Raw genomic sequence first — 27,286 nt, 5'->3', positions numbered from 1 at the left:
GCATCTTAATTGGCCTGCAGCGTGAAAGGAAGGCACAAGCAAAGTGAGGGACTTGCAAAGTGTTGAACAAGTCCAGGCTTCAGAAGGATCAGCCCTCTACATAATAAACACCACATGGATTTATAGAGAAAATAGAACATTTTCTGTTCTTGTTAGTCTGTTCATGGTAGAAAACCAGCGTTGTCTCGTGCAGTTAGTGTATGTGTAAGGGTCGTCTGTACCTGCAGATATCACAGTGTGGGAGTCAGGGCTTGAGGCCAGGAGTCTGAGACTGGCCTGGGCAACATGTTGAGACCCATCTCTACAGAAAATTAAAAAGTTAGCTGAGTGTGGTAGCATGTGTTGTAGCTCCAGCTACTCAGGAGACTGAGGTGGGAGGATTGCTTGAACCCAGGAGGTAGAGGCTGCAGTGAGCTGAGATCACGCCACTGCACTGCAGCCTGGGTGACAGAGATCCTATCTAAACAAACAACAAACAAACAAACCATTGTTTTGGGAGGAAGTTAAGTTATAGGAAATGGCTGAAAGTTTTATCTATTTGTGGAACTAGAACTAGACAGAGTGACTCTGGATTTGTCTGTTTATTCAGGGTGCAAAGGGGTTTTGTTTTTGTTTTTCTTTTCCTGACAGAGTGATGTTATGTACATGCCTAATGATCATTGCAGCAGGGGAAAGTGTCCTTTGAGTTTTTTCAAGTCTGATAATAATGCTAATAACAACGACAACTATTCCTTATTAAAGAACTTCTGTGTGCCAGGTCCTGCTTAAGGTGTTTTAATATACAAGGTGTCCATAAAATCCCTGTACAGTGTGAATTTGTTGTTTCTTCATAAGAGATAATGAATTTGAAAAATGCCACAGAGGGGGAATCCTCTCAAGGAATGTTTAACTTTCATATATCTATGACCATTGTTTTAGTTAAAAAACACGACATGCCAAAAGCCATATCATGGCTGAGAAATAAAAGTGATAATTCATGAATCCTTAATAATTTTATTGAAACATTGAATACGTTTCCTCTGTTTTCATAAGTTGCTTAACTTAAATAGAAATTAATGTATTAAAAACTAACACTGCAAAAATATTTTATGAACACCCTTTAAATTCTTACAGTCTATTATCCCCATTTTAGAGAGGGGGAAACTGAGGCTGAGGGAGGCAGAGTTACCTGCCCCAGGTTACCCGGCTAAGAGGTGGCAGAAGCAAGATTTGAGTGCAGAGCACCAAGGAGCAGCCCAGTTCAGAAAGAAGGAAGGGCTGGGGCATCAGGCTGCAGAAGAAGCACTTGGGGATGGCAGTGCCAGGCAAGAGAGAAGAGCAAGTCTTTGGAGCCCCTGGGTGGGACTGGGACAGTGGGGGGTGAAGTGGGGTAGTCCAGGGCCACTAGCTTCAGCTCAGCTTCCTTGTGCTGCCTAAAGAGGAGTGACCACCAGCCGGGTGCGGTGGTGGCTCATTCCTGTAATCCCAGCACTTTAGGAGGCTGAGGTGAGTGGATTACTTGAGGTCAGGAGTTTGAGACTAGCCTGGCTGACGTGGTCTTGAACCATGGTGGTCTACTAAAAATACAAAAAAGTTAGCCGAGCACAGTGGCACAGGCCTGTAGTCCCAGCTACTTGGGAGGCTGAGGCAGGATAATCGCTGAACTGGGGTGGCGGAGGTTGCAGTGAGCTGAGATTGTGCCACTGCACTCCAGCCTCGGCGATAGAGCAAGACTCTGTCTAAAAAAAAAAAAAAAAAGAAGCGTGACCACCTAGAGTCAGGGGTGGACTTCCCATCGCCACAGATGTGGGAGCTGGGGCTGGGTGCTCCCCTAGTGGGAAGATGCCCTACAGAGAGGATTCTGATGTTAGAATTGAGGGCTTAGGCTTGACTTGAAGTTCAGGGACTGAAGACAAGAGCTTTGTGGCTAAAAGAACAGGTAGCCTGGTCCTTCCTTATCCAACAGTTGCTCCCTGAAGCTTTTTCTGAGCCAGCCCCATGCTGGGTGCCATGCACAGGGACACAGGAGTGGGCAGAGGCAGGCCCCTGCCACTGTGACCTAGGAGGATGGCAGATGTGGAAACTTCCTTGAGAGAGGGAAGTAGGAGGTGGAGGTTGGGGGGGATCATCTGGGTTGAGTACGGAGGGGTCCACAGCCCTCCCCAGTCAGAGGAAGAACGACATGAGCAAAGGCTCGAGGCCCGCCGGGAGGCTGCATCTGCATGTGTGTTGGGGGAGGTTGGTAAGATGCTCCTCTCAGGAGCGCAGTGGCAGAGCAGGAGGCCTTAGAAACAAAGGCCAGAATGTGAAGGGCCTTGCAAGCTGGGGACGGGGATATGGACTCTGTCCTGGAAAAAGAGGGAGACCATGGAGGTTGCCAGACTGGGCTGTGACCAGGTCAGAGCCCTGCAGCTTCAGCCGTGCCGAGGCCTGGCGGGGAGAGGCTGAGGCTGGGAGTCAAGGGGGAGGCCGGGCAGTTGTTGCACGTGCATGGGAGGAGGCCAGAGGGGCAACTTGCTGGTCAAGAGGGCTTGGCTGGTTCCTGAGGAAGGAGCTGAATCCACTGGAGGACTGTTGGTCAGTGAGTGAGCAAACCCTCATGAAATACACCCAGAGCATGGAAGTCGCTGATAATGTGGAACCTATTTCTCTTGTCAATGATTGACTTCAGGGAGAAAGAACTTGCTTTCCTTCATTCAGTCTGTGTCTATTTATGGAATCCCCTCTGTGCTGAGCCCATGCCAGGCGCTGGGGTGATGGTGGGGAATGAGCCCAAGGGAGTTCCTCTGAAGGAACACAGTGACCAGACATGGAGAAAATAAGTACCCATGCAGAGACTTCTGGGAAGCCGATGTCTTTGTTGCCTGCGAGGTGGGCCGCAGGGAGCCTGACCTGGTCTAGGGGGTCAGGGAAGACTGCCCTGATGAAGGGACTTTTATGCTGAGATCAGGAGTTGGGTTTTAGCCAGGTGTTAACTGAGGAACAGGTGTTCCTGGTAGAGGGAACAGCTTGGATAAAGGATTGGAGGTGGGCAAGGGCTCAGTGCTGGAGGAGCTAGTGCAAGGCCACTGTGGCTGGGTTTCAGGGCAAGGGGAGAAGGGGTTGTGGGTTTTTTTTTTTTTTATTTATACTTAAAGTTCTAGGGGACATGTGCAGAACGTGCAGGTTTGTTACATATGTATACATGTGCCATGTTGGTGTGCTGCACCCATTAACTCGTCATTTACATTAGGTATAACCCCACAACAGGCCCCGGTGTGTGATGGTCCCCTTCCTGCATCGAAGTGTTCTCATTGTTCAATTCCCACCTATGAGTGAGAACATGCGGTGTTTGGTTTTTTGTCCTTGCGATAGTTTGCTGAGAGTGATGGTTTCCAGCTTCATCCATGTCCCTACAAAGGACATGAACTCATCATTTTTTATGGCTGCATAGTATTCCATGGTGTATATGTGCCACATTTTCTTAATCCAGTCTACCATTGTTGGACATTTGGGTTGGTTCCAAGTCTTTGCTATTGTGAATAGTGCCGCAATAAACATACGTGTGCATGTGTCTTTATAGCAGCATGATTTATAATCCTTTGGGTATATACCCAGTAATGGGATGGCTGGGTCAAATGGTATTTCTAGTTCTAGATCCCTGAGGAATCGCCACACTGACTTCCACAATGGTTGAACTAGTTTACAGTCCCACCAACAGTGTAAAAGTGTTCCTATTTCTCCATATCCTCTCCAGCACCTGTTGTTTCCTGACTTTTTAATGATTGCCATTCTAACTGGTGTGAGATGGTATCTTATTGTGGTTTTGATTTGCATTTCTCTGATGGCCAGTGATGATGAACATTTTTTCATATGTCTTTTGGCTGCATAGATGTCTTCTTTTGAGAAGTATCTGTTCATATCCTTCGCCCACTTGTTGATGGGGTTGTTTGTTTTTTTCTTGTAAATTTGTTTGAGTTCTTTGTAGATTCTGGATATTAGCCCTTTGTCAGAGGAGTAGATTGCAAAAATTTTCTCCCATTCTGTAGGTTGCCTGTTCACTCTGATGGTAGTTTCTTTTGCTGTGCAGAAACTCTTTAGTTTAATTGGGTCCCGTTTGTCAATTTTAGCTTTTGTTGCCATTGCTTTTGGTGTTTTAGACATGAAGTTCTTGCCCATGCCTATGTCCTGAATGGTAATGCCTAGGTTTTCTTCTAGGGTTTTTATGGTTTTAGGTCTAACATTTAAGTCTTTAATCCATCTTGAATTAATTTTTGTATAAGGTGTAAGGAAGGGATCCAGTTTCAGCTTTCTACATATGGCTAGCCAGTTTTCCCAGCACCATTTGTTAAATAGGGAGTCCTTCCCCCATTTCTTGTTTTTGTCAGGTTTGTCAAAGATCAGATAGTTGTAGATGTGTGGCATTATTTCTGAGGACTCTGTTCTGTTCCATTGGTCTATATCTCTGTTTTGGTACCAGTATCATGCTGTTTTGGTTACTGTAGCCTTGTAGTATAGTTTGAAGTCAGGTAGCGTGATGCCTCCAGCTTCGTTCTTTTGGCTTAGGATTGATTTGGCAATGCAGGCTCTTTTTTGGTTCCATATGAACTTTAAAGTAGTTTTTTCCAATTCTGTGAAGAAAGTCATTGGTAGCTTGATTGGGATGACATTGAATCTATAAATTACCTTGGGCAGTATGGCCATTTTCACGATATTGATTCTTCCTATCCATGAGCATGGAATGTTCTTGCATTTGTTTGTATCCTCTTTTATTTATTTATTTATTATTGAGCACTGGTTTGTAGTTCTCCTTGAAGAGGTTCTTCACATCCCTTGTAAGTTGAATTCCTAGGTATTTTATTCTCTTTGAAGCAATTGTGAATGGGAGTTCACTCATGATTTGGCTCTCTGTTTGTCTGTTATTGGTGTATAAGAATGCTTGTGATTTTTGCATATTGATTTTGTATCCTGAGACTTTGCTGAAGTTGCTTATCAGCTTAAGGAGATTTTGGGCTGAGACGATGGGGTTTTCTAGATATACAGTCATGTCATCTGCAAACAGGGACAATTTGACTTCCTCTTTTCCTAATTGAATACCCTTTATTTCTTTCTCCTGCCTGATTGCCCTGGCCAGAACTTCCAACACTATGTTGAATAGGAGTGGTGAGAGAGGGCATCCCTGTCTTGTGCCAGTTTTCAAAGGGAATGCTTCCAGTTTTTGCCCATTCAGTATGATATTGGCTGTGGGTTTGTCATAAATAGTTCTTATTATTTTGAGATACGTCCCATCAATACCTAATTTATTGAGAGTTTTTAGCAACAAGGGCTGTTGAATTTTGTCAAAGGCCTTTTCTGCATCTATTGAGATAATCATGTGGTGTTTGTCGTTGGTTCTGTTTATATGCTGGATTACGTTTATTGATTTGTGTATGTTGAACCAGCCTTGCATCCCAGGGATGAAGCCCACTTGATCATGGTGGATAAGCTTTTTGATGTGTGGCTGGATTCAGTCTGCCAGTATTTTACTGAGGATTTTTGCATCGATGTTCATCAGGGATATTGGTCTAAAATTCTCTTTTTTTGTTGTGTCTCTGCCAGGCTTTGGTATCAGGATGATGCTGGCCTCATAAAATGAATTAGGGAGGATTCCCTCTTTTTCTACTGATTGGAATAGTTTCAGAAGGAATGGTACCAGCTCCTCCTTGTACCTCTGGTAGAACTCGGCTGTGAATCCATCTGGTCCTGGACTTGGTTGTGGGGTTTAAAACAAAGGCATTGTGAGTCCTGGGGACCCTTAAGGATTAGGTGTTGGGGAGCCTAAGTAAACGAATTCCCCAGCCCTAGAGAGAATGAGGATGGGATGAAGTGAAGAGGATGCTGGCCTCAGGCGGAGTTGGTCCAGATGACCCTTAAGGTCCTTCCATTGTAGAGACGGTGCAGCAGCCTGGGATGGGATCCTGAAACATGTGACATCCAGAAATGTGCAGGGGTGCTCAGAACTGGGTCAGCCCAGCTTCTCTTGGCACAGCTGTTGTGGAAGGCCAGACCCCAGGCCTTGATCCTGAGACTGGGGCCCGTCCCTGCCCTCGGGATTCCCCATCTAGCAGGGGAGAGAAGTGTGGGAGGCCTTGAGAGTCCAGTGGGGTTGGCTCTGTGGTGAGGAATGTGCTCTGGAAGCCTGTGGGGTGAGCAGTTCGCTCAGGGGAGATTCCGCAGAGCCCCACTCGCCAACGAATCTGGAAGGATGAGCTGACATTTACTGGGCAAAAGAGCTGGGGAGGTCCCAGTGCTGAGGATGCAGACATAGCAGAGGTGTGGGGAGACTTATCAGACATGGCTGGCAGGGAAGAATCATTATCTGACCAGGACGTAGGGTGCGTACGAGCAGGGAGGGGATGCTGGACCACCTGGTGAAGGCTTGAATGACATATAAGGAATTTGGACTTTGTCAGTGTTTATAATGGCAGCCAATGGGCTTATTGGTAGCAGGGAGTGTTTCTTACTCAACCCTGTGTCTCTAAGTCTAACACTGGGCCTGGCCAGAGGGGCTTTAGTTTCTTTGATGAGTTTGTTGATGGGCTGATGGCAAACCCAGTCAGTGAGAGGGGCTGGGGCCTTGGAAGGAAGGAGTGGACACCCTTTTGATAAAATCTGGATATTCCCCTCCACTTTTGTTCCTCAACAAATTAGGCAAACAAAGTGCAGGCCCAGCTGGCATTTCATTGCTCACCTGCTTGGTACAGCAGATTTGCCCAAACAGATGCTTGAAGACATGCCCAGGGAGATGGTGCAAAGGCATGAGTGTGGAAAGCAGGGAAGGCCACTATTAGTGCATGCCAGGCTGCTGAGCTCCATTTGTGGACATCATCGCCCAGTCCACAGCTCCATCCTCACCTGGGCTGTTGGGCAGGTACAGGGTCATCAGCCCTCAAGTCACTGCCCCAATGTCACCTTCCTCATGAGGCCCTTATCTCCGTTTAAAACTGTACCCCTCCTTCCCGTCACTCATGGTCTCCCCATCTTGTTGTTTTTCCCACAGAACTTACTACCTTCTACATGTGATTTACTTATTTCACGCTTGTTGCTTATTTCCTCCAGGCAGTGGCTTTTGTCTGTTTTGTTCATGATATATTCCAAATACCTAGCACAGTGCCTGGGGCATGGGTACCCAATGTAATGAATGTGAATGAATGAGTAACGATAACTGGCAAACGTTGAGTGCTTACTTTGTACCAACACTAGGCTAAGCCCTTTACATGCATTATCTGATGTTATCTTCACAAAGCCCGATGAGATAGGAACTGTATTTTTATACCCATTTTGCAGATGAGGAAACTGATGCTCAGTGGTTTGTCCAAGGTCACCCAGCTGGTTAATAGCCAGGATGAGAACCCAGGAGTGGCAGGGACAGAAGGAGCTCTCAGGAAGGACACAGAGGGGCTGAGCTTCAGGGCCATGCTGTCCCACATTCTCCCATTTACTAGGGTGACCATGCAGCTGTCACGGAGATGTGCCTGACATGGGGTAGGGACAGGAAATAAGTGCCTGGGGCCAATTAGAGGGAGATGTCTCCTTCTTCTTAGGGAAGGAGGCTGGGAGGGCAGGGAAGGTCCCGACAAAGCTGTGCATCTGTGTTCTTTGCAATGTGTGGTCCGTAGTGTGGGGTTTTCAAAGAGAGGGGCAGCCAAATCAGGCCCTCTCCGAGGCCTGCACTGGGTTGCTGCAAGGGCTCTGGTGGTGGGCTGGGGACAGCTGGGACCTGTGGGAAGTAGGAGGCTCTGGTCAGACTGTCAGTGGAGGCCAGAGAAGGAAGGAAGAGCCATGGCCGTTGAAGTCCCCAGCTCTTGCCTGGGCTCACTCTTGGGTCCTTGGGGAGCATGGGCAGGGTAGGGACCGAGAGGCTTAGGGGCCAGAGTAAGGACTTGGGAACTGGAGCGGTCTTGGGGTGTGTGTCAGGGACTTCGAACTTACTGGGCTGCCCATTACAGAATCCACACAGGCGACAGACCCTACAAGTGCCCACATCCTGGCTGCGAGAAGGCTTTCACTCAGCTCTCCAACCTCCAGGTGAGTGCCTGCCTGCCTCCTGCCCACCAGGTGCTCTGGTGCCCCCCCACCCACCCCCACAAGGAAGCGTAGGAAGGGGGTGGGGCGAGGGAGCCCTGTTCCTCTCCTGACCCCCTGCTGTGCCCCCACAGTCTCACCAGCGCCAGCACAACAAGGACAAGCCCTACAAGTGTCCCAACTGCTACCGGGCCTATTCGGACTCCGCTTCTTTGCAGATCCACCTCTCGGCCCACGCCATCAAGCACGCCAAGGCCTACTGCTGCAGCATGTGTGGGCGGGCCTACACCTCGGTGAGTGCCGGTCGGCCTGTGCCCTGCCCCGGGGGAGCCACTTCCTCTTCCAGGCCTCAGTTGCTTCCCCATTGTCAGATCTGTGTCGACTCTACCCATTTTCCAGACAAAGAAATTGAGGCCTAGAGAAGGGAAGTGACACCCTGAGATCACAGGGAAGGGGAGAACCAGGGCTTTTGCTTCCCACTTCTGGTTTCAGCTACCCCTGACCAAGCCCCTAGCCTCCTGCTCACCTTTAGCCTGAGTCTCCGAGGCCCTGGAATACTCACAGCAGTGGCAGGAGGCTTTTCACCTGCTCTGCAGAGCTACAGAGAGAGAAGCGCCTTCCTGTCACCCAGGAAGCTGCAACCCCCATTGTGGCCACAAGGTGGCGCAGTGACATGGCCCATAGCCACCCTCATCTCAGGAAAGGCCTGAGCAGCCCGGAAAGCTCAGAGCATTCAGCTCCCGTCCCTGGGTGGGAATTTCCCCAAACGAGGGCCTTTTGGCACCCAGAAATACCATTCACCCCCAGGCGAATCGCTTGAGTGTGTGCTTCTGTTTGATCTAATATTCTAGTTAACAGACCCCGTATCCCCGACATAGAGGTCACTGAGCCTCAGTTTCCTCATCTGTCAAATGGATGAACTCACAGGGCTGTTGGCTGGCAGAGTGGTGCCAAATCAACCTGAGCTAGTACCATTATTTATTCACTCAGTCTTTACTAAACACTTCTGCCTGGTGCTCGGGCATTGGGATGAGCCAGACAGATCTATTTTTTGCCCCCAGGGAAGTTAAGAACTGTTGGAGACAAGTATTAAACAAGTACACACATAACTGTTTGACGGGAAATTGTGTAGCTGCTGTAAAGCAGAGACTCTCGGCCCTAGTCCAGATGGACATTTGGGCCGGACCTTTCCACTGTGGGCGCTGGCCTGCATGTGGCAGGGCTCTGAGCAGCATTCCAGGCCTCCATCCGCTAGATGCCAGTAGCAACCGCTCCCCAAGTGGTGACAGCCAAAAAATGTCTTCAGGGATGACACAGAGGGGCTGAGCTGCAGGGCCATGCCGTCCTGCATTCTGGAGTCCTGCATCCTGGGGGACAGCATGGCCCTGAAGCTCTGTCCCTCTGTGTCCTCCCTGGGAGCTCCTTCTGTCCCTGCCACTCCTGGGTTCTCATCCTGGCTCTTTGTCCCTGGGGGGCAAAATCACCTCAATTGAGAACCACTGTGATAAAAGTGTGTTTTGAAAGACAGCAGGGAGGACACAATGGAGCTGGGAAGGGGGATGAGTCCAGATTGACCACCTGGAGGAGCAACACTTAGGTGAAGCCTTGAAGGATAATTGGATGAGAAGGAGAAAGAGGGGAAAGAAGCTTCCACGCAGGCGAACACTGAGTGCAGACCCCCTGAGGGGTAACAAACTTGGCATGTTATAAGAACTCAAAGGAAATTAGGTCAGTTGGGGCCTTGGGGCTCTGTTAGAAAAGTTTGGATATTTTTTCAGGTGGAATGGGAAGCCACAGGGAGGGGACTGTCAGGAAGGGTTTTTTTTTTTTTTTTTGGTATATTTTAGAGACGGGGTCTTGCTATGTTGCCCAGGCTGGAATCAAAATCCTGGGCTCAAGGGATCCTCCTGCTTCAACCTCCAGAGTAGCTGGGGCTACAGGTGTGCACCACTGTGCCTGGCAGGGAAGGTATTTTTGCAAGGTCACTCTGGCTGGAGGCTGTTCATGGATCGTAGGTGGGGTTGTTGGCAGTACTTGTCAGGTGCCGGGCAGGGCTGCCACTTGCTAAGTGCTGAGTCTGTAACATTTATTCTTCCCTGGAGTTCAAAGGGCAGAGGAGGGTCAGGAGGCGAAGAGGACAGAATCTGCAGGGAAAAGGGCTCCAAAGGGGTGAGCAGGAGCCCTCGCTTGGCTAGCTGATCTCCAGTCAGTCCCTGCCTCTCTCCAAGGCTCAAGTTTTCCATAACCTCCTACACCATCAACCAATCCTGCCTCATCCATACTCCTATTTTTTGAAGTACAATCCAGACGACATACTATTTCTAAAAATTTCACTTTATCTCTCTAATGATGAAGACTCCTTTTTTGAGCATATCCACAATACCTTTGGAATATCAAAAAGTAATTAACCAAAGTCCTTATCATCATCAGATACTCAAATACCCGTTCAGCATTGACATTTTCATTTGTGTCATGAATGCCATGATTTGGTGTATTTACATTATTCCTCTTTTTTTTTTTTTTTTGAGACGGAGTCTTGCTCTGTCACCCAGGCTGGAGTGCAGTGGCACAGTCTGAGCTCACTGCAACATTCGCCTCCCAGGTTCAAGCGATTCTCCTGCCTCAGCCTCCCGAGTAGCTGGGAATACAGGCATGTGCCACTATGCCCAGCTAATGTTTTTGTATTTTTAGTAGAGACGGGGTTTCACCATGTTGGCGAGGCTGGTCTCGAACTCCTGACCGCAGGTGATCCGCCCGCCTCAGTCTCCCAAAGTGCTGGGATTATAGGCATGAGCCACCGTGCCCAGCCTACATTATTCTTTTTAGATCAAGATCCAAATAAGATTCCTGCATCGTAGTAGCTCAGTAGATCTTTTAATCTCTAGGTCCCCTTACCCCCACTTTTTTTCTTTGTTATTTATTCACTGAAGAATAGTTTCCTAGCTAGGAATTTGCAGGTTGCTTCCCTCTGGTATTGGATAGCATGTTGCCGCCACATTTGAGGGCTTCCTCTGCTGGGTTCTGAGCATATTGAGGTCTGAAGTCAAGGAGTGGCAGGTGGGAGTACCGCCTCTGCTTCTGGCAAAGGCTATTGGAAGGATGTGGCTTAGTGTGAGGGCTTCTGGGCCTGCAGTGAGCCCTGGGTCACAACCTCACCTACCCAGTCCTGGTGCCTCAGGTCAGATCCAGCAGAGCCAGTGGAGGACATGATAGTACCCACCTGTAGTCCCAGCTACTTGGAGGGCTGAGGTGGGAGAACTGCTTGAGCCCAGGAGGTTGAGGCTGTGGTGAGCTGTGATTGTGCCACAGCATTCCAGCCTGGGCGACACAGTGAGACCTTAAGAAAAGGAAGGAAAGGAAATGTAGAGACTGGGGCAGGAGTGGACCCTTCAACCCTTACTCCATGCTAAGGGCTTGATCTTTGTCACCATAGCAACCTGTTGAGGTTGTTCCTCCCCTATGCCTGCTTACAGAGGAGGAAACTGAGGCTCAGAGAGACAAGATGACTTGTCCAAGTTCTCACCACTAAGAAAGAGCAGAGCTAGGCTCAGACCCAGTCCTGCTGCCTCACTGTCACTGGGATCACCAGCCAGATGCAGGCACAGTGCTTCACCTGGCAGACAGGGCTGAGGTTCAGCCAGTATACCCAGCTACACCCAGGTGGCAAGGGGCTGGGGGCCTGGCCCTAGAGAGCCACAGGTGGGCACTGCTGAGGGGTGAGCTCTCCAGCCAGCACTCATACTGGCAGCAGTGCAGTGTCTCTAGAACCAATGGCCGACGCCCATCTGACCCTGCGAAACTGTGGCTGTCCTCCACCCTCTGAACCGCCTACCAAGAGCCCTCCAGTGGCTGCTGGTGGGAACTGCAGCCTCTTCTCCCTCCCTTGCTGGTGGTTCCCTGTTCTGAATCTCATCCCTGCCCACAGGAGACCTACCTGATGAAGCACATGTCCAAACACACGGTGGTGGAGCACCTGGTGAGCCATCACTCGCCCCAGAGGACGGAGTCCCCCGGCATCCCGGTGCGAATCTCTCTCATCTGAGCCCACTGGAGGCGCCGCCCCACCCGGCCCACTGGCAGACACAGACCCAGGCAGCACCAGGCCCCAGCTCCCTCCGGGGGCCCTCCAGGAACCACCAAGCTCTCTCACGACCTTCCCAATCTTCCAGAAAGCTTGGTCCGCAGAAGCCCTGCCTGGTCCAGTCCGGGGGCGGCCAGGCCAACTGCAAGATTCTGGACTGTTTTGGTGGCATCCAAAGACGATCTCAGAGCACTTTGAACCTCTCTGTTGAGTTTTCTTTTTGTTCCCCACCCTTCACTTGCTTCACTGTTTTTTTTTTTTTTTCGTTTTTTTTTTTAAGTTTGTTTTGGAAATAACAGAAAAGATATTTATTGGCCAGGAAGTTGGTGCTGCTAAGACCGAGAAATTTAAAGAATCGGACAGATGGACGCAGAGAACCAGAGGGCAGTGTGGGACCTTCTCTTGCCATGGACTCAGGTCTTGAGGGAAGGCTCGGGCCTAGGTTTCTGGACTGCAAAGGGGACCCCCAGGTGGGAGGGGCAGGAAGCAGCCGGAGTGAGCCCTTCGCCCCTGAGTGCCTGGCTCGCACCTCTCGAGCTGTGCCCTGGGCATCACTGAGCAGAGGGGTGCGGCAGCTTCAGGAGGCGGAAACGAGAGGGGTGGGAGATCCACAGGACCAAAGGGTGCAGTGATGGGCTGGGTGGCGGGCCCAGGGAAATGGGGTGGGGATGGGCTGGGTAAGACCTGGCCCTCCCCTGCTGCCCTGAAGACCACCCCAGTCTACCTCGGTGCTGGCCAGGAAACCTTTCGGCTACCTCTCCCACCATCCCAGACTGTGGGCAGGGGGATGGGGAGGGAGTGGGCCTGGATCTGGGACCTCCCTCCAGAATTTCCTCCAGATGGGGGCAGTGCCCAGGGAGGGGTTATTTGTCTTCCCTGCCATGGAGTGGGAATCCCCAGCCGAGGCCCTAGGCCCCTCAGCAGGGAAGGGATCCTCGGGGAGGCAGGTCCCAGGAGCAGACCCTGCCCCCAGCCCCCACAGACACACCCCAATCTGAAAGCCATGCGTGTCGGTGTATATAGGAACCATGTACAGAGCCCAGAGAAGCCCCCTACATCCCCCCGGGAAAAAAAAGAGAACTAGACAGAAACTCATCTATATATTCTGTATCTGGAGTTCCGTTTTGAATATTAACTGTGTTATTTTTATACACTTTTTAAGCCTTAACTCGCCATTGATTTACCAGTTTAACGTTTCCTGGGGTTTCTTTGCCCATGGGGTTCTCTGCCCCCACCCCCGGCCCTTTGTTTGACTTGCGTCGTCTGATACTCAGTATTGTAGCTTTTTGTCCGCATGTTACTCCCTGTAAATACGCTGTTATACATACTGTTAACACCCCTTTGCTTTTTCTATGGGACCTCCAGGCCACCATATTTAGAACTAGTTACCTTATTAAAAAAGAAAAAACAGTCTGTTGGCTTCTCAGTCTGCATCTTGGAGGCAGGGAGGTGAGGGCAGGTGCCCCTCAGACACTTCAGGAAGGTAGTTTGCATTCTATTTAAAAAAGGGGGTGGGGAGCAAATGAAAATCAAATGTGGGGGGAAAACACTAAAGGGGGCAAGAAACAAAGGAATTACAAACCCTCTGCTCTTTGTATTTCTCTGTTGTGAAGAATAAACTGTACCTGCACCCGGGTGGCGGTGGTGTTTGGCGTGCTCTGTGCGAGGGCAGGGCTGGGGGGCACCTTTCCATTGCTCCTCTCCCCTCCCCCGCCCCCCAGACTTGGAGAAGGAAGAAAGTGGCCTCTCACTGTGGGCTGGCCTCACTCCAGGTGCTGAACTGATTGCTTTATGTTGATTGCCTCACAACTCCTTAAGAAGTGGGCAGCAAACCAAGAGAGGCTCTTTGCTAAGGATCATGCTGCAGTATAGTGGCAGTGACATAAACTGACCCAGCATTGCCTAGTTCTGGAGCCTTCTTGGATATACTAGGTCCACCAATAAGTCTCACTTCCACTGCTCCCTGAGGGGGCACCCCACCTATGTGGGGGGGGGGTCCATCATGAGTGCCTGATTTGTGGAAGTGAGTCTAGTGATTGAAGGGGGAGTCCAAGACATCCTTGTCATACATTGTTTTTTCCCCATAGGGGTCAATGTTTTGACTGCCTAGGAAGGAAATTTAGTAATAAAATCCCCAAAAGCTTATCAAGTCTGGCCCTGTGGAAGCACTGTGAGGGGGACAGTGCTTCCACTGTCCATGGAAGGTCATCATGGAGGTCATCTACCATGGAGGTCATCATTGGGAACTCATTTCCCTGAGTCCTCACAGTCCTCATGTGTCAAGACTTTGCTGCAAGTGATAGAAAGTCCAATCCAAACAAGGGTGTATTGGCTTATGTAACAGGACAGTGGTCAGGCCAGCTTCAGGGCTCAAAGGATGTGTCTCCAGCTCTCCACTCTGTTCTGAGTCAGCTTCAGCCTGAGGCGCCTGTGGGGTCAGCAGCTCTAGTCTCTCAGTCCCCAGGGTTCCAGCAATCAAGCCTCTTGTCTCTCTGACAAAAGCCTCAGTGTCTTCATCTGTTTTATGCTGCTATAACAGGATATCACAAACTCGGTAATTTATAATGAGCAGAAATTTCATTCTGTTCATGATAAATTCCAGTCTCATAGTTCTGGAGGTTGGGAAGTCCAAGAGCATGGTGCCAGCATCTGGTGAGGGCCTTCATGCCATGTCATCTCATGCCAGAAGGCAGAAGAGCAAGAAAGGGTGAGGCCAGGCTTGGTGGCTCATGCTTGTAATCTCAGCACTTTGGGAGGCCAAGGCAGGAGGATCACTTGAGTCCAGGAGTTTGAGACCAGCCTGGGCAACATAGGGAGACCTTGTCTCTACAAAAAAAAAGAAAAAGAAAATTGGCCAGGTGTGGTGGTGCGTGCGCCTGTAGTCCCAGCTACTTGAGAGGCTGAGGTGAGAGGATTGCTTGAGCCTGGGAGGTCAGGGCTGTGGGGAGCCGTGATTGCACCATTTGCACTCCAGACTGGGAGACAGAACAAGCTCCATCTCAAAAAGAGGGTGAGAGTGAGAAAAATGGAACTCGAAGCCTCATATCCTTTTATAATCAGCATTAATCCATTAATGAGGGTGGAGCCCCCATGGCCCAACAACTCCCACTAGGCTCCAACTCCTAACACTGTTGCACTGGGGGTTGTTTCCAACACATATGTTTTTTTGGGGGGACACATTCAAACCATAGCACCCAGCAAAAGTCTAATTGGGTCTTCCTGGTTCTAACTGCATCATGTTGTGTGCTTGTTTGGCTTGGGCCTAGGGCCCATGCTCTAAGCCTGGAGTAGAGGGTGAAGCCCTCACCTTCTTTACTTTCTGAAGCACAAGAGGTTCCCTAACAGGAAACCAGAGTGTGTTACTATCAGAAGAGGAAATGGATGTGTGGTAGCCAAGAACCAGCATGTTTTCAGTAATCTCAGGGGCCTCATCTCTTTCTCTGAAATTGACCTCCCATAGCCTGCTTTGCCATGAAAGGATGGGCTCTGGCAGCCATATTTGTGTCACATGACCCCATTGCAGCCACAGCCGATTGGCCAGGGGTGGACACCTGACTCTGACTTGATACATAGGTGCAGCCAGTGGTGCATAATGGCTGTCCTGATTCATGTGAGAAAATTGTGCACACCTCTTCCAAGCTCTGCATTCAGGGAGTACTGGTAGCTTGAAATCAGCCATGGTGGGATTTACACCATGGATATTGGCAAACACTATAAATCAGGGCTTTCTTTTTCCCCAGTCAACTGCTAGACTTATACCAGCACACCACCGGACGGAGCTGACTCTCCTGTCAGATTCTCTATTCCATGAATTAGGAACAAGTTAGGAGATGGTGGGTACCTGAACTGGAAAACCCTGTAGACTGCGGTTTGGGGTGACTGTGTTGAGCTGGACACAAGCAGAAGAACAAAGCCGGCAGAGAAAGAGCAGAAATGGACCAAGGAGACCAAGAGCTAGTGGTAACCTCTGTTCCTGTCAGTCTTCATCCTCTGGCTATGTTTAATCTCCTGTTTGTTCTCACTTCAATGAGTTTAAGTTGCTAGTGGTGTGACATTGTGTTAGTTACTAAATCTGTGCCTGATTTCCTCATATGTAAAATGAGGTAAACAGTAGTAACCAACTTACAGTGTGGATGTGAGGATTAAATGAATCAATACCTGTCTAATGCTTAGAACTGGCACGTTGTAAGACCCAATATATGTCCACATCATTATTGCTGCTATTTGCCTTAGCCCTAAGGGATCTATGATCCTTATGATCAGTGATCCCTGACTGAGAGCTGAAGATGTTTGGGAATTTCTAGGGGTGGCATTTGAGCTTGCATGGCAAGGCGGGGCGGCTGGGACAGGTGGAGATTTTGCATGTAGCAGTGATGCTGAGGGGACTGAGTCTGATTTTCACTTGCTCACGTGGGGAGTGAGTGCCACTGCCCCTGGGGGAGCCTCAGGATAGGTGCTGAGGACAGTGTTGATGGTAATGGAGGCAGCTGCAGAAGGAGCTTTAGCCCTCTTGTTATTCCTGCTTTAGATCCAAGTCCCTCTGTACCCACCCCCGCAACCCCTCCTTAGGCCTCTGGGCTCACTAGGAGGGGAGCCATTCCCAAGGGTTGCCCACCCTGCAGCTTCCTGGAACCCCTCCCTCCTCAAGAAGATCCCCAACAGCGCAAGGCTGCCTCCAGTCCACGCCTTGGAAACTCCTGAGCATGCCATTTATTCCCCCTTTAAAACAGAAATGACTGGCTGGGCGCAGTGGCTCATGCCTGGAATCCCAGCACTTTGAGAGGCCAAGGCAAGTGGATTCCTTGAGCCCAGGAGTTCGAGACCAGCCTGGGCAACTTGGTGAAACCCCGCCTCTACAAAAAAAAAAAAAAAAAAGCCTGGTGTGGTGGTGCATGCCTGTAGTCCCAGCTACTTGGGAGGCTGAGGTGGGAGGATCACCTGAGCTCAGGGATGTTGAGGCTGCAGTGAGCCATGAGCATAGCCACTGCACTCCAGCCTGGGCAACAGAGTGAGATGCTGTCTCAAAAACAAACAAACAAAAAACAGGAAATGACTGTTCTTTGGCAAATCCTTTGCACTCTCTGAGCATGCTGGAAAAAGGGCAGGCACGGAGAGGAAGGCAAGTTGTGTTTTCTAGAGCACCACCACAACCCCTGCAGGGAGGAAGAGTGGCATCCACATTTCACGTATGAGAAAACTGAGGCCAGCAAAGGTAAGGAACTTGTCTACCCACACACAGAAGAGCCAGTTCACATCATCTCTTGCTGGCTCATGCTCAGGTATTGAATGGCCCAGCAATTGTTAGGGTCTGCAGCAATTGTTAGGGTCAGCACGTGTAGCCCTCAGTGAATGCTGCAGGCTAAGGTGGAGGACACACATCTTCCCCAGCTCACAGGCAGAAATTTTTTTTTTTTTTTTTTTGAAACGGAGTCTCGTACTGTCATCCGGGCTGGATGGAGTGCAGTGGCACGATCTTGGCTCACTGCAACTTCCGCCTCCCAGGTTCAAGTGATTTTCATGCCTCAGCCTCCCAAGTAGCTGGGATTACAGGTGCCCACCACCACGCCTGGCTAATTTTTGTGTTTTTAGTAGAGACAGGGTTTCACCATGCTGGCCAGGCTGGTCTCGAACTCCTGACCTTGTGATCCGCCTGCCTCAGCCTCCCAAAGTGCTGGGATTACAGGTGTGAGCCACTGTGCCCGGCCAAATTGCCTGTTCTGACACACGTGGCCCATTCTCATCTCTAATCCTGAGTCCAGAAGACCTTCTGGGTTTTGCTAATCTAGTTTAGATAGGAGACATTTTGAACTGCTTTTGAGAGGACAGATCTCTCTTATCGTCAATAGCTGGGCCTGGTAAATAGCAAGAATTGCTGCCCTACCTGGGAGTGGAGGCTATTAAAATGCAAGGTTGGTGACAATACTACGTAAAAGATTCAGGAGAGCCAGGGTGAAATCCCAGTCTCTCAGGGCCCCAGTTTTCCCAAATGTCAGACAAAATCTCAGGGGCTTCAGTGGCTACCTTCCCTATCTCCTTGGCTCTGTGACCACCTTCCTGGGAGGGTCTGACGCCTTCACACTCCTATTCAGAGCCTGTGTTTCCCCACTGGGGATCAGAAGTCTAGACAGCTGCCACGGATGTGGAAACTTCCCTCCCAGATACTGTGGCCAAATGTCACCCTGCTATCGCCCCCAGGCCAGAAAATGTCATTTTGGACTTTGTCTAGGAGAAAAAGCCATAATAACAATTTGGGAATGTCAACTAAAGAATAAAAGTAAGTTTTTAAATAATTAAAGTTAGTGTCACTTAGAAGTCTTATTGAGGACCATCGACCAAGGCCTATGGCCCGGGAGGAGCTCTTTAGAAGGTTCTATCAGACGCTTTGAATGTAGTATTTTATTTATTTTATTGAGAGTCTTGCTCTGTCACTCAGGCTGGAGTGCAGTGGTACGATCTCGGCTCACTGCAACCTTCGCCTCCCGAGTTCAAGCGATTCTTGTGCCTCAGCCTCCCCAGTAGCTGGGATTAACAGGTGTGTGCCACCACGCCCTGCTAATTTTTGTATTTTTAGTAGAGATGGGGTTTCATCATGTTGGCCAGGCTGGTCTCAAACTCCTAACCTCAAGTGATCTGTGTGTCTCAGCCTCCCGAAGTGCTGGGATTACAGGCATGAGCCACTATGCCCGGCCTGAATGTAGTATTTTAGTTTAGAGTTTAGATATAGGTGGTGAAGCTTCAGTATGCGTAAAATTATATCTAAGTTTGTGTGTAAGAGTGTATCTGGTTATAGTTTATAGAAGCATGATCATTAACTCCAACTGACATTATCTTATATGGAGATATATCTAGAGTCACTTATTTTTTTAGGGAATATAGTGACTCTGGCAAGGGACGTGGGGAGCTGTGTTTTTTGTTTTGACAGCTATATGCTGTCACAGTTAGGGTTTTGTGAAATTATGCTGGCAAGGGAAAGGAGCAAACATGGCTTCTTATGTTTGCTACTTTGTCTCGCAGCACAGGAATAATTTATCATAATATTACTGAAATATGTACAAACCATGCTTATGAGCAGGGGAGGTAAAAGGGCAGAGCCAATGACGGGGTGCCCCCTGTGTTTCTTCCTGTGGCTCCTGCCCAGAGACATCCCGAGGGGCCAGCCACGCCTCTCCAGCCGCTGACATCACAGTGACTCGGACCCTCTGTGTCCTTGGGCAGTTATGTTTCCTCTTTTGTATCTCAGTCTCCTCATTTAAAAAAGGGGTTGCAGGTGGGACTAAAACATCTCCAGAGACACCAGCTGCATTCTGCAGGCTCAGGGGTGAAAGGTCTACAGGCTGATAGCTCGGGGCTCTACTGCAGTTGAGCCTCGCTCACTGCTAAGCTAAGGGAAGGGGATTTTTCTCTTGAAGTGAGGAGCTCCCCAAAGGCGAGGAGCTCTCCCTCCTACTCCCACTCCCACGGACTGGCGCACACGAAGCGGGTAGGGCTTTTGTATCCACTATCTCTCTGCTCTCCAGAGCGCCATCAGCGTCCAGAAGGGCCCCGCCCGGTTTCAGGATCTCTTCCTCTAGTGACTCCCACTCCACATCTTCCCGGGGCCGAAGACGCCCGGAGCGGGAGCGAGGCCGGGCCGGCTGGGCCGGCGGAGAAGCCGGAGGGCCGGGAGCCGGCGGCGGCGCTAGTTCCGCAGCAGCCGGTACCCCTTGGGCGCCCACAGCAGTCGCGGGCGGCGGATCTCGGCCCGCGGGCCGATGTCCGGGCTCCAGCAGAACTCGGGCGACAGCACCTTGGCGGGCTTGTGCAGCCAGAAGAACTTGTTGAGGTGGCTCTCGTCGTGCCAGCGCGCCTCCAGGCCGCGCGCGCGGTCCCAGGCCAGGCCCCCCGCACAGTGCGCCGTCAGCCCGCGCAGCGCCGCCACGCTGCCCCCGAACACCGCCGCGTGGTAATAGAAGTCGCCCTGGCCCCACGCCATCGCGGCGGCCGAATGCGCGTCGCGTTCGAAGGGCAGCAGCCACGACGGCCAGTGGTAGTGCCAGGAGTGCAGCTGCGCCACCGACTCGGCCAGCGCCTCGGGCCCAAAGGTGCCGCTGAAGTGCTGGTCCACGTCCATGCAGAACACGAAGTGCGCCTCGCGGCCCGGCAGCCCGCCCAGCGCCGCGTGCAACGTGCGCATGCGCGCCATCGACACGTCTTGCCAGCGCCGCTCGCGCGCCACGCGCTCCACGGGCAGCCGGCGTCCCGGGCCCAGCGCCACGCGGGGCACCGCTCCCGGAGGCTCGGTGCACACGTAGTACATCACGCTCTGGCCCGCCATGAAGTGCTGCTCCGCCGTCTCCAGGAAGCGCTCCAGGTACTTCTCCGGGTATCTAAGGGCGCGGCGCCACCGTCAGCCTGAGAGTGAAGCGAGGCGGGGCCGGCCTCCCCACCTCACCTCACCTCTACTTCCACCCCACCCTCACCCCCACTCCCACCCCACCCTCACCCCCACTTCCACCCCACCCTCACCCCCACCTCATCCCACCCCTCCCAACCCTCACCCCCACCTCACACCACCCAATCCTCACCCCCACCACACACCACCCAACCGTCATCCCGATCTCACCCTACCCCAACCTCACTCCATCCCCACCTCCCCCCACTCCCACCTCCCCCCCACCCCCACCTCAACCCACCCAACCCAACCCTCACCCCCACCCCAACCTCACCCCACCCCAACCTTATCCCTACCCCCACCTCAGCGCGCCTAACCCAAGCTCACCCCCACCTCACCCCTCTGCTGCCCCACCCAGCCTTCACCCCCTTCTCACCCCACCCAACCCTCACCCCCACCTCAACCTCACCCCACCCCCACCCCAACCTCACTTCACCCCACCTCACCCCTACCCCACCCCAACCTCACCCACCTCACCCCCACCCCAACCTTACCCCCACCCCACCAGTGCTGCCTGGTCCTCCCCACACCCGGCCTTGGAACTCCGGACCCTCTAGCCCTAGCATCTTTCAACTTAGATGGGGCAGGGCAGGTTGGACTGAGGATGCTTGCAAATTGCCTGCCACTCCTGCCTCATACTGGCCCTTTGGACGACTGGCAGCGTTTCTCTCTTTAGAGCTCTAAGCCTCCATTTAAGAAGTCCCAGAACTTGGGTGCTGCCATGAGTGAGGAAGCCTAAGCTGGCCCCCACCAGTCTTCAGCAGTTGGTCTCCCAGCTGAGACGCAGACATTTGAGAGCATGAGAAGAGGAGCCCTTCCTGCTGAGCCCTGTCTGAATTACTGACACACAGAATTATTATTTTTGAGACAGCGTTTCGCTCCTGTGGCCCAGGCTGGAGTACAGTGGCGCTATCTCAGCTCACTACAACCTCTGCCTCCCGGCTTCAAGCGATTCTCCTGCCTCAGGCTCCAAGTAGCTGGGATTACAAGTGGCCACCACCACGCCCGGCCAATTTTTTTGTATTTTTAGTAGAGATGGGGTTTCACCGTGTTGGCCAGGCTGGTCTCGAACTCTGACCTCAGGTGATCCTCCCGTCTCGGGCCTCCCAAAGTGCTGGGATTACAGGTGTGAGCTACTACGCCTGGCCCTCCACAGAATTATTATTATTATTTTTTTGTCATGTCAAAGTTGTTTTTTTTGTGTGTTTTTTTTTGTTTGTTTGTTTTGTTTTGTTTTTTAGTATTTATTGATCATTCTTGGGTGTTTCTCAGAGAGGGGGATTTGGCAGGGTCATAGGACAATAGTGGAGGGAAGGTCAGCAGATAAACATGTGAACAAGGGTCTCTGGTTTTCCTAGGCAGAGGACCCTGCGGCCTTCTGCAGTGTTTGTGTCCCTGGGTACTTGAGATTAGGGAGCGGTGATGACTCTTAACGAGCATGCTGCCTTCAAGCATCTGTTTAACAAAGCACATCTTGCACCGCCCTTAATCCATTTAACCCTGAGTGGACACAGCACATGTTTCAGAGAGCACGGGGTTGGGGGTAAGGTTATAGATTAACAGCATCCCAAGGCAGAAGAATTTTTCTTAGTACAGAACAAAATGGAGTCTCCTATGTCTACTTCTTTCTACACAGACACAGTAACAATCTGATTTCTCTTTCTTTTCCCCACATTTCCCCCTTTTCTATTCGACAAAACCACCATCATCATCATGGCCCGTTCTCAATGAGCTGTTGGGTACACCTCCCAGATGGGGTGGCGGCCGGGCAGAGGGGCTCCTCACTTCCCAGACGGGGTGGCTGGGCAGAGGCGCCCCCCACCTCCGAGACGGGGGGCTGGCCAGGCGGGGGCTGCCCCCCACCTCCCTCCCGGACAGGGCGGCTGGCCGGGCGGGGGCTGTCCCCCACCTCCTGGATGGGGCGGCTGCCGGGTGGAGACGCTCCTCACTTCCCAGATGGGGCGGCTGCTGGGCGGAGGGGCTCCTCACTTCTCAGACGGGGCGGCCGGGCAGAGACGCTCCTCACCTTCCAGACGGGGTGGCGGTCGGGCAGAGACACTCCTCAGTTCCCAGATGGGGGTCGCGGCCAGGCAGAGGCGCTCCTCACATCCCAGAAAGGGCGGCGGGGCAGAGGCGCTCCCCACATCTCAGACGATGGGCGGCCGGGCAGAGACGCTCCTCACTTCCTAGACGGGATGGCGGCCGGGAAGAGGCGCTCCTCACTTCCCAGACTGGGCAGCCGGGCAGAGGGGCTCCTCACATCCCAGACGATGGACGGCCAGGCAGAGACGCTCCTCACTTCCCAGACAGGGAGGCGGCCGGGCAGAGGCTGCAATCTGGGCACTTTGGTAGGCCAAGGCAGGCAGCTGGTAGGTGGAGGTTGTAGCGAACCGAGATCATGCCACTGCACTCCAGCCTGGGCAACATTGAGCACTGAGTGAGCGAGACTCCGTCTGCAATCCCGGCACCTCGGGAGGCCGAGGCGGGCAGATCACTTGCAGTCAGGAGCTGGAGACCAGCCCGGCCAACACAGCGAAACTCCGTCTCCACCAAAAAATACAAAAACCAGTCAGGCGTGGCGGCGCGCGCCTGCAATCCCAGGCACTCGGCAGGCTGAGGCAGGAGAATCAGTCAGGGAGGTTGCAGTGAGCCGAGATGGCGGCAGTACAGTCCAGCCTCGGCTCGGCATCAGAGGGAGACCGTGGAGAGAGAGGGAGAGGGAGAGGGAGACCGGGGAGAGGGAGACCGGGGAGAGGAAGACCGGGGAGAGGGAGAGGGAGAGGGGAATTATTTTATGAGCTATAATAATAAGTTGTTTTAAGTCACTGTCTTTCACTATATGGATCATGAGGCTGCCTGGAATACTGTATGAACAGACCTTGGGATCCTAGGACTTTAAAATAGTAGTAACAGTGCCTAATAATACTTTGAACTTTTATCATGTGGCAGCCACTGCTTTCTATGTCAATGTGCATTGTCTCATCTAAAGAGCGTTAGAAACTTGTATGTATCATTGGTAAGTGGTTGAGCCAGGATTTGAACCCAGCTTGGCCTTAGAGCCTGTACCTTTACTTGCACTTGCTCTATTCCTGGTGACTGTGGGAAATGGGAATCAGAGACCTAGGAAATCTCAGCATTTCGTGGTGTTGGACTCAGAATCTTGGAACTCAGGACCTCAGTATCCCAGAATTTTCTGTACATTGAGTGTCTGACCCTAGGGCTGGGGCAGGAATGCCCTACTCAGCATGTGTGATGGAAGTGGGAGCACCGAGGCCTTGGGAGAGGTGAAGGCCCAAGTAGCCCAGCAGTTCTGCCCACCTGGTCCACGGGGCAGCCCTTGGTCCTTTTCATCCCCTTGCCTGTGAGTGGCACTCCTGGCTTTCCCTCCCTTGTAGGGTGTGGGGGACAGAGTTCGAGGAGCCTTGAACAGTTGTCTGGGGTATCTGGTAACAAAATTCCTTCCCCATCCTTCCTGAATGGGAGGTTCTCACCACCTTCCCAAAGCAACTAGTTCCACTTTTAGAAATGCTTCTTTTAGTTGCCCGAAACTAGGTTATAGGATCTGACTGCCACTGTCAGCCAAGAGTCCCCTTCGTGTCACTTCAGGAAGGTCGACACCCAGTTTAGACACTCCCTGTCATCCATAGTGGGGAGGTCAGCGCCCCGCTGCCATTTCTTCTCTTGACCTCCTTTCCTGTAGTGATTTTCCCATGCCCTCCACAGTCACCTGTTCCCTTCACAGTTACCTGTTCCCATGGCTACTCCCTCAACTTGATCTTCATCAGTGTCTGTCCCACCCTGTAAGGACCTCGTTCTTCTAGCTCACTTACTGTGATTACCACCCCCAACCCAAAACAGTCCTACCTCACTGAATCCTCTAATCTGGTGACCTTGCCACTTCAGTATTTGTCACCCCCTTCCTCTCTTCACTTCCCTCTGCCCAGTTCAGATTCACTCCCTTGCAATCCTTCAGCTCCCCAGCCCCTCTCCCTTCATCAGACTTGCTTGGCACCTGCCCCCACAATCCTGTGTACCTGCACCTGAGCTGCTGACCTCCAATGGGCACCTAATGCAGTGAATCATCCCTCTACTTACCCAGTCACACTCCCCTCCTCTCACCACTCTCACCTGAAAGACTCCATCATTTTCTCACTACAAAACCAGTGCCTCCAGATGGATGAGCCCCAGCCCCTAGGCAGGTCCCTTCCAGATGTGGTTCTAGAACAGCCCTGGCTGCCTGTGTTGGGCGGGCTCTATGGTGTTGGTGTCCAGGGAGGAGGAGAAGGATGGTCCTGTGCTCATCTGGGGGTGTGGGGCAAGAAGTGCTGTCTTTGCTTCTCGCTTCACTTTGGGATCCCATGGCACAGGGGAGCAGAGTGCCCCGCCTCCTTCATCACATGCACACCCCTCCCACTCACAGCTTTGACAGCACTGCTTCCCTTCCCAGGCCTTACCTGCCTACAGCAAAGATAGTCAGCCCAATGGTGAGGTTCTGCTGTCTAGCCTCTTGCTTGGCCACATCTGGGTCGAAAGAGCCATCCCAAATAATGGGAGCCCCCCAGGGGGTACAGGTCAGAACTTCAGGCCGGGCCCTGGCCAGGGCAGGGATGGGAAATGGAAATAGCTCCATTCATCCACCCACTTGGTGCATGTTCACTGCCACCTCCCCAGTGCTGAGCCCTAGGGACCCATAGACCGATGAGACCTAGTTGCTGCCCCTGGAAGCCCCCAGCTCAGAGCAACACAGAGGACTGGGAGATGTGTGGCCCGATGGGGCTGCTGGACTTGGTGGCAGAGTGCCTGGCTCTGCTGGGGTGGGAGATGTGTGGAGGGCAGGGACATGGGGCAGAGCTGTGTAGGGTTTGGGGGTGCCCTTGGAGTGGGAGGGATGGGAGCTTCTTACCAGGGACGCAGGGCACCTGTGAAGTTGTCTCTCAGCTGGGACATTGTGGCCGAAGGGCAGACGCCCATGGGGATGAGGGCTTCCAGATGCCTGTGGTGGGTTGAGGGGCGGGGGGGAGGCAGCCGTGAGAAGCATGTCAGCCTGGCCAGGAGCCCTCTGGCTTTGCTTCTTACAAGGAGAGAGAGCTCACAAGGACACTTGAGCTGAGTTAGCCACTGCCCTCCATCCCTCAAGGAGGCACTTAGACAGATCCCCTTTAAACCTGACTCTGTGGTCCCACCTCAAGTGCTGGGGAAAGGGGCTTTTACCTGAATTTAGGGAGGCCATACAGAAACAGGCCTAAGAGGCCAAGTGTAAGTAGGATCTGCCGCCAGAAGATTCTCTTCCAGGCCCTGGGGGCGGGAGGGGGGCATCAGTAACTCATTTATATGTATAGACACAAATATTTATATGCACACATACATGAAAAGTCTTTCTTACTTCCAGCCAGCCGGTTCTTCTGCATGAAGGTAGCCAGTGTTACCAGTTTCTTGTGCAGGGGCATGACCTTGGGCAGGTTGCGGGGATGATAACGTTAGGGGTTGAGGTACTTACTTATCCTGGGTGGAAGGTGGGACTGACCTTGGACAGGAGAGGCCGGGAGAGGATGCACAAGTGTTTGTGGTTCGGTGACTGGGAGTTTTTTTTTTTTTTTTTTTTTTTGAGACAGCCTCACTCTGTCACCCAGGCTGGAGTGTTGTGGTGTGATCACAGCTCACTGCAGCCTTGAACTCCTGGGCTCAAGCTATCCTCCCACTTCAGCCTCCTGTGTAGCTGGGACTATAGATGCCTAATTTTGTATTTTTTTTTTTTTTTTAGAGATGGGGTCTTGCTATGTTGCCCATGCTTGTCTCCAACTCAGCTCAAGCAATCCTCCCGCCTCAGTCACTGGGAGTTAAAAGCTGTCTGGGACTTAGAGAAGAGTTACTGGGCTGGCTGTGGTCAGAGACCAGGTGTCTGTGGTGGCTCCAGTCACCAGGCCAGGTGAACTCCTCCAAGCAGAGCTCAGCAGCCCAATTCTCGGCTCAGAAGAGGTGGGCTTTGGGATTTGTCCACACTTCGTTTTCCAGGAAGGGCTCCAAATGCTGAGAATCTTAATAAGCTCCTTCTGGGGAGCTTGTTCCACTGTCACCCCACCTTCCTGAGTACTCACGTATCTAGAGCAACTGGAGCCACGTAGTAAGGAGCACAGACACGGGGGCCAGAGCCCTGGGTTCGAATCCCAGCTCCACCACTCATTAGCTGTCTGACCCTGGGGCAAGGTCTGGTCCTCTGCACATCAGTCTCATCTATAGGATGGGGTAATAAGAACTCCTGCCTTAGGGCTGTCATTGCCTTCACACAAGCTAAGCGTTGAGAACAAGGCCTCTCATGTTGCAATAGTTCACTCAGCTTTATCTAGTGATGACCATTCTTCCTGAACACACCCTGATCGTCACCTGGGCAGCCTCCTCACTCCACTCCCTGCCCCTACAAATCCATCCATCCATCCATCCTTCTTTCCTTCCTTCCTTCCTCTTTTTTTTTTTTTTTTTTGAGACGGAGTCTCGCTCTGTAGCCCAGGCTAGCGTGCAATGGCACAGTCTCAGCTCACTGCAACCTCTGTCTCCTGGGTTCAAGTGATTCTCGTGACTCAGCCTCCCGAATAGCTGGGATTACGAGTGCCCACCACCTTGCCCAGCTAATTTTTGTATTTTTAGTAGAGACGGGGTTTCGCCATGTTGGCCAGGCTGGTCTCAAACTCCTGACCTCCGGTGATGCACCCACCTCGGCCTTCCAAAGTGCTAGGATTACAGGCGTGAGCCACCGT

At 51.8% G+C, this 27,286-nt stretch overlaps 2 protein-coding genes and 1 pseudogene across 4 annotated transcripts in view; 2 read left to right on the top strand and 1 right to left on the bottom strand.

Moving 5' to 3' along the window:
- ZNF362 (zinc finger protein 362) overlaps positions 1 to 13,739 on the top strand; it is a 174,105-nt gene extending 160,366 nt beyond the window's left edge. For all 3 annotated transcript variants that reach the window (XM_054665602.2, XM_016958621.4, XM_063783106.1), the window contains 3 exons: positions 7,947 to 8,025; positions 8,157 to 8,315; positions 11,948 to 13,739. In XM_054665602.2, coding sequence (XP_054521577.1) covers positions 7,947 to 8,025; positions 8,157 to 8,315; positions 11,948 to 12,064 — 355 coding nt within the window. In that variant the 3' untranslated portion in view covers positions 12,065 to 13,739. The remainder of the gene's footprint in view (positions 1 to 7,946; positions 8,026 to 8,156; positions 8,316 to 11,947) is intronic.
- LOC129136881 (uncharacterized) lies at positions 12,735 to 13,516 on the top strand (annotated as a pseudogene).
- Positions 13,740 to 17,925: 4,186 nt separating the features above from the next.
- A3GALT2 (alpha 1,3-galactosyltransferase 2) lies at positions 17,926 to 26,715 on the bottom strand. Its single transcript, XM_063808844.1, has 5 exons — positions 26,630 to 26,715; positions 25,746 to 25,829; positions 25,438 to 25,527; positions 24,989 to 25,126; positions 17,926 to 20,469 (listed from the first exon to the last, which is right to left on the bottom strand). Exons 1-5 carry the CDS (start codon positions 26,713 to 26,715, stop codon positions 19,782 to 19,784), a joined length of 1,086 nt encoding a protein of 361 aa, XP_063664914.1. The 3' UTR covers positions 17,926 to 19,781.
- Between the last annotated feature and the right edge of the window lie 571 nt (positions 26,716 to 27,286).

The sequence above is a fragment of the Pan troglodytes genome, chromosome 1 (genome assembly GCF_028858775.2).
Source record: "Pan troglodytes isolate AG18354 chromosome 1, NHGRI_mPanTro3-v2.0_pri, whole genome shotgun sequence".
In the NCBI taxonomy this organism is placed as follows: domain Eukaryota; kingdom Metazoa; phylum Chordata; class Mammalia; order Primates; family Hominidae; genus Pan; species Pan troglodytes.
The sequence above is the reverse complement of the archived record's forward strand: the minus strand, read 5'-3'. Positions and strand labels throughout refer to the sequence as shown.